General features: G+C 47.0%; 1 protein-coding gene across 2 annotated transcripts in view; it reads right to left on the reverse strand.

Moving 5' to 3' along the window:
* Nucleotides 1-1,427: 1,427 nt before the first annotated feature.
* HKDC1 (hexokinase domain containing 1) overlaps nucleotides 1,428-12,005 on the reverse strand; it is a 40,104-nt gene continuing 29,526 nt past the window's right edge. Inside the window, exons 15-18 of one of the 2 annotated variants that reach the window (XM_079794333.1) lie at nucleotides 11,273-11,456; nucleotides 9,262-9,417; nucleotides 6,989-7,222; nucleotides 1,428-2,096 (exon numbers count right to left, since the gene is read on the reverse strand). In XM_079794333.1, coding sequence (XP_079650459.1) covers nucleotides 1,949-2,096; nucleotides 6,989-7,222; nucleotides 9,262-9,417; nucleotides 11,273-11,456 — 722 coding nt within the window. In that variant the 3' untranslated portion in view covers nucleotides 1,428-1,948. Of the gene's footprint in view, nucleotides 2,097-6,988; nucleotides 7,223-9,232; nucleotides 9,418-11,272; nucleotides 11,457-12,005 lie in introns of those variants that run through there. The other variant, XM_079794334.1, reaches the window with a different exon arrangement.

The following is a 12,005-nucleotide window of genomic DNA, read 5'->3' on the forward strand; positions in this document are numbered from 1 at the left end:
TACTTTATTTTCAATCCTCTAATTAGAATTTAGCATTTCCTTTCATTATAAATGTGGTCAACAATAGTGTCAGCAGCAGCTCTGACTTGGCTCCAGAAGAAATTACAGACATGTCATCTCTGTGAAAATGTCTCCAGAAATGGTTTGCACTCATCAGGACTTCAAACTTATGGTTACTATTAGTTTCCTGCTAAATCTTATTATAGAATGCATTAATAAATCAGCACATATACTTCTATATCACTACTTTAATATTCTAATGACTGTAATTCATGACCATTGGCTTCCTTGGGAATCCCATGAAGATCATTTACCTTGTGTGGCTGTGGTCTTGCCTAGTAAACTTTGAGAAGTTAGTCCTCCATCGCCCCAGGTGTTTCAGGGGCCGCCTGTCCAAGGGCAGCAAGCCGATGTCTGCCCTCGCTGCAGTTCCGTTACCGTTCAAGGATTCTGTGATGCCATCAATCAGTCAGAATGCGCAAGGTTGCCTGGATACCTTGGGCTTCTTTTTCTTGTAAGAGACCAAGGCTGGGCGACCTCCTCATTTTGCCAAACATGTGCTGAGAAACCAGGCTGTGAGAGACGTGGTGGTGCAGCTACCTGAGTCTGGGCCAGCTCATCTGTCTAAGCGGATGGCAAAGGAGAGACCCCGGGCAGAACCAGGGGAAAGAAGGACTGGGAGCTGGACATGTCTTACCAAGGAATGGGAGAGCTGGAGGAAGATAACGAGAAGATAACAAGGACAACAGGGTTTGGGGTTCACTGAGACAAAATCTGATCAGGTAAAATATTTCCCCAAAGAGATCTAACCTTAAAATACAAAAAGATAAATGTAATAAATCCATACAGCCTCTCTCCAGAGAGATATAATCTTAAAATACAACAAAGTTCATTTTGATTAATTTAGCACCCACCCACAGCAGTATCTCCATAAATGTTGACTGAATGTATGAAAAAAAAATTTCCCAGAGAACCTCATCTCGCTCATCTGTCCCAGCCCCAGCAGGCCTCTCATTCTTTTAGACTGTGGGATCCTGTGATAAAGTAGCTGGAAGTATTTCTTCAAATGAAATTTGGATAATCTGTTAGAGATATTGCAGCAGATCTTCTTTAGACTAGAGAGATGCTTTCAGCAACTTGTGATTTTGTGCCCCTTATTCCACCAGCAGAGCATGAAGTTACCAAGTAAGCCTCCCAGATGAAATATTAACACCTCGTGCAAAGATTCTTGGGAAATAAAATATTTTTTATTAATTTACTGGATTTCATATACCCAATAGTTCTTAAAACAAGTATTAACAATAGCAACACAAACCACATGTAAAATGAAAAACAGGTACCACAAATGACACCCTTCCCAATGACACATGGGTATTGAGAAAAATCCTACAAGGTGCTGACATTACTCCCAGTGAGCATATAAAGGCTTCCTACAGGCTCCCTGGCAGTCAACCCTTCTTCATCCTGGGCCTGAACTCTGTCTTTAGAGTCAACATGACAAGTTAAGGACAAGTTAGATGAGATCAAGTAGAGGGCTCAGTCTACTACAGCGATGGCCGAAGCATGCCAGTGGGAGCTCAGCCAGCTAGGCCACATGGCAGATCATGCATATGTTGCCACATCCAGCAGCCACAAGACCCAAAGCCATAGAGAGCTGACAGGTCAGGCCTCAACTGAAATTTTGCTGAAAGGGGATCTCTACAGCCACATGCTTTGATTTTACTAGTTGGCCCATCTTGGACCCAAATATGCCAAATAGAGCTATCATGTACTACCCTTGAAAACCAGTAACAAAATGCTAAGAATGCCCGAGAACCTGGGGTTCTCTTTCAGCCATCCTGAAGGTGAAGACAGCCAGAACCTTGCCTGTTGGTCCCTGATCCACTCATCTGCCAGAGGGAAGGCTTGTCAGTATCCAAGGCGCATTGGGCCCAACCACGAGGGCTTCCTAGTTCTCCTTCTGCGCCTGCTGCAACCTCTTGGCCACAGCAGTGATCAGAGCGGCTCCCTTTCCACTCCCATCTTCTGACAGCATGAACGTCACGTCACATTTAGGGGCTAGTTCTTTCACAGTTTCCTGCAATATCCAAGAAAAGCTATGACAAAGAGAAAAAAATATATCATCAGCACTTACATATGGAATCATCATGTTATAAATTATTTCGATCTAGTTTGTTGCTTCTAGCTTGCTTCTCAAGGATCGAGACAGCTTACACAGTTTTTTAGATAGCTGTTTTAATTTTACCTTTTACTCAGCAACTGCTAATGCCAGAGAATAGTCTAAGTCAGTGGTTCTCAACCTTTCTAATGCCGCGACCCTTTAATACAGTTCCTCATGTTGTGGTGACCCCCAACCATAAAATTATTTTCGTGGCTACTTCATAACTGTAATTTTGCTACTGTTATGAATCGTAATGTAAATATCTGTGTTTTCCAATAGGCGACCCTGCTAAGGGTCATGCATGGGGGGGGGGGTGTCCCTCAGCCCAGCCTGCACCCTCTCCAATCTGTAGAGCCTAAGACCATTGGAAAACACAGATATTTACATTACGATTCATTAACAGTAGCAAAATTACAGTTATGAAGTAGCAACGAAAATAATTTTATGATTGGGGGTCACCACAACATGAGAAACTGTATTAAAGGGTCGCGGCATTAGAAAGGTTGAGAACCACTGAGTGTTTCACATACAGAACATCAAAGTATAACAAATAGTAGTTTGAAAATAATTATGACTATCTTCACTACATAAATTGTCAAATTTGTACAAACTAGTCCATTTATTAGGATTTGGACCAGGCCAGTCTTTTTCTAAACCCCACGTTTTTTTGTTCAAAATTTCCCCCAGTTTTTATTTTCAAATTTTTCAAATGTTGAAAGAATAGTTCAGTGAGTACCTCTATACCTTCTGCCTAGTCTCAACAAAGTTAAAATCTTGCCCTGTTTGACCCATCCATTCACCCATCTCTCCCCCCATTAATTTTCCCCCAAAGCACACAGTCTTAATCACAATACTTGGCCTCTCTATCATTTGAGATATTAAATCCATTTGAATTTACATCCTGGGAGTCAGTTACCAGGCCAGTCTGTGGGATCAAAGTGTGTCTACCAAAGGCCTGGGATGTGGGTCACTGGAATGGTCCAGGTGGCAGTCATCTCTGAGGGCCAGCATGCCAGAGAAGGATCTGAGCCCAACTCTACCACACAGCCAGTGGGTGACTCTGGCCAACCACTGATGCTCCTTGGGGCTCTGCTGGTTAAGTGGGAGGAGAAGGGAGTATTATCAGAGGAACAGTCAGGGTAATCAGTCCCAGACTTCCCATGGAGATAGGAGAAAATGGCTTGGCAATCACTGCTCAATCAAGTCTGTCTTTTTTTTTTTTTAATATATATATATACAATTATTCAGTAGTTTTTAGTGTATTCACAAAGTTGTGCAACTATCACCATTGTCTAATCCCAGAACTTTTCTGTCATCCTAAAAAGGAAACCCATACCCAATAATAGTTGCTTTTAATTCACACTAAGCCTAGCAATCACTAATCTTTCTATCTTTATATATTTGCCTATTCTGAACATTAATATAATGGAATCCTGTTATATGTGGCCTTTTGTGTCTGGCTTCTTTCATTTAACATGATGATTTTCAAGATTCGTCGAAGTTGTAGCATGTGTCAGTACTTCATTCCTTTTTATGAGTGATATTTCATTGTATGGCTATCCTACGTTTTGTTTACCCACCCAGAAGTTGATGGGCATTTGGGTTATTTCCCCTTTTGGCTAGTATGAATAATGCTGCTATGAACATCACTAACAAGTTTGTGTGTGAACATGTTTCCAATTCTCTGGAGTACACCTAGGGATGAAATTGCTGGGTCACATGGTAACTCCATGTTTACCTTTTTTAGGAATTGCCAAACTGTTTCCCACCAGCCAGGCATTAGGGCTCCAATTTTGTCACATCCTGATCAACACTTGTTACTGTCACTCTTTTTTACTATGGCCATCCTAATGGTATTTCATGGTTTTGACTTGCATTTTCCTAGTGACTAACGATATGCGGCATCTTTCTGAGTGCTCATTGGCCATGGTAGATCTTCTTGGAGAGATGTCTATTTAAATCCTTTGTTCATTTGCTACTTGTCTTTATGGTTCAGTTGTATTAAGTGTTCTTTATATATCGCAGAGATGAGTCCCTCATCAGATATATGATATGCAAATATTTTCTTCCATTCTTTGTTTTCACTTCCTATGGCATATAAAATATGTTAATTTTATGGAATCCAATTTACCTACATTTTCTTTTGTTGCTTATTCTTTTGATGTCACATTGCCTAATCCGAGGTCACAAAGATTTACACCTATGTTTTCTTATAGGAATTTAATAGTTTTAGATCTTAAGTCAGGTCTTTGATCCATTTTGAGTTAATTTTTGTACATGGTGTGAGGTCGGATTCCATTTACTGCTCTTTCTTGCCTCACTGCCCTGGCTAGACTTACCCCTGATTTTCCCCTTGAGGTCACATGTTTTGGAACTGATTCTTCCAAACCTCTCCTTGAATCAAGATTCGACTGAGACACAAAAATCACACAACCACCTGAAGGCAGCATTAGAAGTGGTACAATGTTGAAGAGCCGAGGCAAGAGTGCATCCTTGTCTTGTTCCTGATCTTAAGGGAAAAGCATCCAGTCTCTCTCTCACCAGTAAATATGATGCCAGCTGTGGGCTTTTCCCAGATGCTTCTATACCAGGTTGAGGAAGCTCCCTTATTCCTAGTTTATGGAGTAATTTTATCTTGAAAAGTGTTAAATTTTACCAAATGCTTTGTCTGTACCTACTGAAGTGATCATGTGGTTTTGTTCCTTGGTCAAGTCCTGGTTCAAGGGAGAGGCTTGTAGGAACCTCAACAAAAATATGTGACCCAAAGGGAAAACCAAGAGATGATACCAGTCAGTTGTTTGGAACAGTTAGCATCATAGGAAGGACTAAGGGTCAAGGATTACAATGATAAGTTCATGTATGCATTTCAGCATGATTGAAAATCTGTGTAAGCTTGTTAACACTTTTCCTCTTCACCAAAACAAAATGGAAAACACTACATGAAAATGGAAATCATAGCTTTCATCCCTGGAAATTTTGTGACGAGCCATTCCTGCTACAGCCACTGCTTCACTTAATCCTCACAGCAATCCACGAGGCAGGTATGATTTGTGACCTCATTTTACAGGGAGTAAGAAACTGGATTCAAACTCACATTGCCTGACAGGGCCCTTAATCTTCTGTCCACTTATTCTGAGCTAAGAAAATTGTAACCAGCTCATAGTCGACAATGCTCTATGTTATATAAATACTCAGTTCCGTGACCCCCCTGTGAGGCCAGCATTTCGTGAGCACTGTGTGGAGCACTTTGCCTGTATTAACCCATGTCATCTTCATGTAGCTTCAGGAGGTAGAGATCCCTACGGCCCGCCTTTTACAGATGAGGAAGCTGGGGTTCAGAGGGGATGGCAAATCCTCCCACACCCTACCACAGGGTTCAACCTTGCCTGTCAGACTCAACCGGGTCCACTCTTTTTTTTTTTTTTTTTTAAATTTCTTTATTGATTAAGGTGTCACATATTTGTCCTCATCCCCCCATTCCCATCCCACACCCCTCCCCTTGGATGCCCCAACCCTCTGTTGAACTTAAGCATTGGTTAGGCTCATATGCATGCACACAAGACCTTTGGTTGATCTCTCCCCCCTCCCCCCACCCTCCCCTATCCTCCCTCTGAGGCCCGATAGTCCGATCGATGCCTCCTTGTTTCTGGTTCTGTTCTTGTTCATCAGTCTATGTTGTTCATCATTTCCCCTAGATGAGCGAAATCATGTGTCACTAGAGATATACTTATAAGAATTGAATGTGCGACGAGCAATAATAGTTATGCTGACAGGCAAATGAATCAGTCTGTAGTGAGTTTCTTTCTGGACCAACAGTTCTTTTGAGACACAATATCAATGTCCACCAGTTCCCTATGAGTACATGTCGGCACTGACCCCTCAGCTCTGGATGGTGGACAAATGGTGGTAATGCAGGTCCGACTCCCTCTGGTTTGGTCTCGGCCGGACCCAGGGGCACTGATTCACCCGGATCCAGGGGCCCACGGCCTCACCCGGACCCGGGGCCAGGCTCACCCGGATCCAGGGGCCCACGGCCTCACCCGGACCCGGGGCCAGGCTCACCCGGATCCAGGGACCCACGGCCTCACCCGGACCCGGGGCCAGGCTCACCCGGATCCAGGGGCCCACGGCCCCACCCGGACCCGGGGCCAGGCCCACCCGGATCCAGGGGCCCACGGGCCCCCCCGGACCCGGGGCCAGGCCCACCCGGATCCAGGGGCCCGCGGCCCCCCCCCGGACCCGGGGCCAGGCCCACCCGGATCCAGGGGCCCGCGGCCCCACCCGGACCCGGGGCCAGGCTCACCCGGATCCAGGGGCCCGCGGCCTCACCCGGACCCGGGGCCAGGCTCACCCGGATCCAGGGGCCCGCGGCCTCACCCGGACCCGGGGCCAGGCCCACCCGGATCCAGGGGCCCGCGGCCTCACCCGGACCCGGGACCCAGGCTCACCCGGATCCAGGGGCCCACGGTCTCACCCGGACCCGGGGCCAGGCTCACCCGGATCCAGGGGCCCACGGCCTCGCCCGGACCCGGGACCCAGGCTCACCCGGATCCAGGGGCCCACGGCCTCACCCGTACCCGGGGCCAGGCTCACCCGGATCCAGGGGCCTACGGCCTCACCCGGACCCGGGGCCAGGCTCACCCGGACCCGGGACCCAAGCTCACCCGGAGCCAGGGGCCCGCGGCCTCGCCCGGACCCGGGGCCCAGGCTCACCCGGATCCAGGGGCCCGCGGCCTCGCCCGGACCCGGGGCCCAGGCCCACCCGGATCCAGCCGGGTCCACTCTTGACCTCAGCGCCCTCCCACCCCGTCCTTCTCAGGCACTCACTGAGGGTGTAGCTTGTACAGGGTGCCGTCCACGCCCACAGTGATCTTCAGGTGCTCAAGCCCCTGGTCTTCCCTCCTTTTCTCCACGATGGCAGCCATGCCGGCGCCACAGAGCTGGGCTGCCCGACGGGACACAGCTCCACACACCTCCTTCACCACGATGCTGTCCTCACACGTGCTGTCCAAGCCGAGCTGCTGCAGGATCCTCCTCACCTGGAGGAGGGCCAGCCGGTCGCTGGAGGGAAGAAGAGTGTTATCAAGAGAGAACAACTGAGAAACAACCTCTATGACCATACAGCAGGTTCAACAGGTAAGTGGGGGGTGCAGCCAGACAGTAGAATTCTTTGTAGACCTTAAAATTGAGTTTGCAGGAGAATATCTAATGCTATGAAAAATGTTTATGATGTATTAAGTGAAAAAAATAAATTATAAAATACTACCTGCCATATGATCTTGGTTTGTTTGTTTTTCAAAGTTTTTCCTTACACACACACACACACACGTGTGTGCGCACGCATGCACACACAGAGCAGAAGGAAATCTATTCAGATGCTGGTAGGATTGCCAGTCATTTTTATTTTCTTCCTTTTGCTTATGAATAAGCAATATTTATATAGGAAGGGGAAAAAGTGGGGTTTTATTAGTATGTATAAAATTCCTTCCATGATCTAGCCCTTCACAGTTTACCTAGTTCTTTCATGTACATTCCCTTACTCTATCCTCAGAGCCATCCTTGGGGCTAAGCAGCAGAGCAATTATTTCTCTTATAAAGAAGGAAATCGGGTCCAGAGAGGAGCTACCTGCCTCAGGCCACACAGCACAAAGGAGTTAAGTGGTAGAGATGAAGCACAAGCTCAGGCTCTGGGGCTGTAAATCCAGGATTCTTCCCCTGAGATCATGGTCCCACCCATTCAACATGTGTTGGAATGGTCCACAGTCAGCATAGCAACTACGGTCTTCCCATTGGCACTCGATGGTATGATTCTATTTTATCCCATAAAGGTGCTTTTTAAAAAATGCCTGTAGAAGTCAAAGCATCCAAAGCAGACACCTTTTGTGTGGCAGAAGCAAATATTTCTGGAGGCGTATAGGTCCTGACAGCTTGCTTTGTCCAGGAACAACTTTCCTTGTATTCAAAAGAGCAAGGCAAAGATACGCCAATCTGTTTATCTCTTGCACACAAGGGAGCAACTATTTCCCCCACACAAAAGAGGACCCCTCTGGTCACCAAAGGTGGTGACTTCTAACTTGCACTTTCGGATCGGATGAGTTGAAGACCAGACCCCCTCCTCCCCCGCAAAAAGAATGCTGCATGTTTGCTAACCATCACTTCAAAAACACAAAATTGCTGCTGGTGCTGCGGATTCCGCCACTCTCTCCTTAAACAGAACTCCTCCGCCACAGTCCATCGCATTTCCCTCATTAAATGCACTGCTTTCCTTTATAAAGTTTTCCTTTCCCCCCAGGATGATTTCTGGCTTGCTGGTACCTGGCCATAAAGACCAGGAGAATTAAAGGAAGGAAGTCAAATTGAGAGAAATTCCAAACACAAAGCCTCTGATCACATCCAGGGCTGATAAGAAAAGCAGTGAAACCAACATCTGTGCATAGCTGGAGGCAGTGGTAACTGGAACTACCTTTTTAAAAGTGTGTCCTGCCTAGCTGGCATGGCTCAGCGGTTGCACATCGACCCAAGAACCAAGAGGTCACTGGTTCGATTCCTGGTCAGGGCACATGCCTGGGTTGTGGGCTCGATCCCCAGGGCGGGGAGGGGGAGCAGGAGGCAACGAACCGATGATGTTTCTCATCAATGTTTCTATCTCTCTATCCTTCTCCCTTCCTCTCTCTCTAAAAATCCATTTTTAAAAAAAACAAAATATGCTTGCAAACATTCAAGAACTTGAAAGGGAATATAATATGCAAAAATAAAAACCGCTGTATTTAGTGGTGAGCATGTGGGTGATTTTTTAAAATTACTTTGCTTTCATATGATGGATATATTTTCTTTTTAGGAACAAAAGAGGATCATTTTCTAGCCTAAGCTAACTCCTATGTAGCAGTTTAGGAACCTAGAGCCAGGCAGGCGGCTGGCCCCTCAGCTGTGAGCACGCCCTCGGGCTGTGGTCCTGAAGCAGCTGGAGAGAGGGGGCAACCCCTCCTTATCTGGCCTTGCTGTTTCTATTTTTAAGTCTCAAACCCGCCTACCCCCAGCATGACAGCAGCACGTCCAAGTTAGGGCTCTCACACTGAGCAGTGAACTTGACCACACGTCACCTTTCAATCTGGGACAGGAACTTGGTTTCAAAGATGCCCCTGGTCCGGAGACGCTCTGAAATCTGCCCCCGGAAGAGGAGACCCTGCTTGGTCAGGTCAATCAGGATCTGCCGCACAATCTCCCCCAGGTACATCCCGCTGGTCATTTTCTCATATCTGTTTGGGGAAGAGGGATAGGTTGGTGAGAGCAGGAGAATCAGCGCTGACGAATGGTTCCCAAAAGGACATGGGTCGGGTGTGGAAGGCATACCATTGGCCTCCGCCAGCGGCCTGGCTTGGAGTGTTTCAGAGTGAGCAGTGGCCAAGGGGAATGCAATGATGTGGGCAAGCCAGGCTTTGGAGCCACAGTGAGCGGGAGCCAGGTCCCAGCTCTGCCACACACTAGGGGCACCTGAGCAAGCACTAAGGCATCGTCTATAAAACAGGGACCAAACACTGACCGCATAGACTGTGGGAAGGCCAGCCTCTGGTGTACAGCAGGTGCTGAGCAAGACCTAGTCCCTCTCCTGTTCCCAAAGCCAAAGCCCCTGGGTGTGTATGACACATCTGTTCTACCGGAGATTCTCGAGGCTTTATATTTGAAGAAATCTGTCCCACTAGAGATTCCGCCCCACCAGATAATACATTTACACTGTCCGCACACACTAGGGGTCCTCAAAAGATGGGACCACCCTGTCCCCTTTCTGCCAGGCTGTGAGCAGCACGAGGGAAGGAGCAAGAGGGGACGTGCCTTGTGACCAGCAGCACCGACCAGGCAGTCTGCACAGGTGTGTGACCAGCACCGACCACAGGGACGCAGGCTGGGCTGCCCCTGCTGCAGGGCCAAACGGGAATCGGAGAGCGGCCAAGACTTGTGTGTTCTCCTCACTGATCGGCCCTCACATGAACCCAAGGAGCCAAGATGAAACAGACAAATTATGGCAGCAAATTCAAAAGTTCTGCCCCCTTAAGTCCTCATTCCAAAAATGTAAGCCTCCGGTGGATTCGGACACAGAACTAAGTCAGAAGGACCCCGCCCCTTAGGAAGAGCCATGATATCTGGATGCCCCAATGTGGAATTCAGAGATAAATACACGGATCAGATTTTTTTCTTTTTTGGAGCAAGTGCCAAGGAAGATGAGGAACCACGGGGCCTCTGCTATGTAGTGCTCTCAGTTCGTCAGTTACTAAGGCATTTGTGGCCCAGTCATCCCATTACATTTCCTGTCTGCTCAGCTTCTACACATGGCTATCACCCATCACAACAAATCCGTATTCCCATCTTATTTCATATACTAAGACACTGAGTTTAGTTGTGACCTGATAGTAAAGCATTTACTCTCTGGTACATTATAGAAAAAGTTTGTCAGCTCCTGTTCTGATGGACAAGCCCAGGTTAATGATCAATTCCTAGCATGATAGCCCTATCCCTAGCTACTCCTTTCCTTCTCAAGAAGGTATATGAGGATGCAAGTGAAAATGTGCTCTACTTTTTTTTTTAAAGAACCATCCATTGTTTTCAGTGTTTTCAGTAGGGTGAGTAGTTGGAATACCCCTCACAGGTGACTGTGACCCATGTTGGGACATGACATCATGTTGAGAACCAGGACTCCCATCCTTCACCTGTGGCCACTTCCTCGCCCAGAGCAACGGAGGTCAGCAACCTGGCAGCCAGCTCTTAAAATGCTGAGGATGCTGACCTCTCCATTGGACCACCCGGAAGCCCATCCTGAGAGGACCCACCGAGTCACCAGGCCCCTGCTCTGTGACACCTGGCCCACAGACAGCCCTGCCTCCACCTTTAGGAGGTCCTATGATAGTTAGCAAAAGGCAACCCTTTGTTCTACTTACTGGAAATTTGTCACAATATTTTGCTTCTGTTCAAATAAGATGGCACACTAACATCTAATAGAGAGTTGTAATAAATATATGAAGTTAAAGTGTCTATATTAAGAAAATGGCACCCCCCCCTCCAGATCTGGTAAAGTTGTATATGCACAACCCACACACATGTACACATCTGCCTTCTCACCTTTGTTTGCCGGGATTCAAGGACCCCTCATCCACCTCCTTGTCATATTGGGTCCGGATGTCATCTATGCAGCCGTTATCTCCAAATCCTCCCCATTCCGTGTTAATGCACATCTTCCCTTCGTCCCCTTCCACCACCTCTATGTTCCTCATCTCCTCCATGTAGCACATATTGCTGCCCGTTCCTAGAAGGAATCATGAAGAGACTTTAGTCTTCAAAAGACAGATCTTAAAGAGGCAGTGGAGCGCAGTAGACAGGACTTTGGAGTCAGACAACTGGATTAGAGTCAAAAGCTGAATTGCAGCTTTATACCATTGCTGAGTGACCTTAGACAAGTATCTCATCTTTCAGAGACCCAATTCCTTCATCTGTGAAAAGGAAACAATGCGTGCCTCATAGATTTGTTATTTTTAAAAAATGAGATGAGCTCCGGCTGGTGTGGCTCAATGGTTGAGCATCGACTTATGAGCTAGGAGGTCATATTCCAGGTCAGGGCACATGCACCGTTTGTGGGTGCAATCCCCAGTAGGGGGCGTGCAGGAGGCAGCCAATCAATGATTCTCTCTCATCATTGATATTTCTATCTCTCTCTCCTCCCTTCCTCTCTGAAATCAATAAAAAATATATTTGAAAAAGTGACATGATGTTTGTAAGTTTCCTCCACATAGTAAGTATTCAATAAATGGTGATAGCAGCAGCAGTATCACCTCCATCATCATCCTTGTTAAGCTAT

Source organism: Cnephaeus nilssonii, assembly GCF_951640355.1.
Source record: "Cnephaeus nilssonii genome assembly, chromosome: 16".
Classification (NCBI taxonomy): Eukaryota; Metazoa; Chordata; class Mammalia; order Chiroptera; family Vespertilionidae; genus Cnephaeus; species Cnephaeus nilssonii.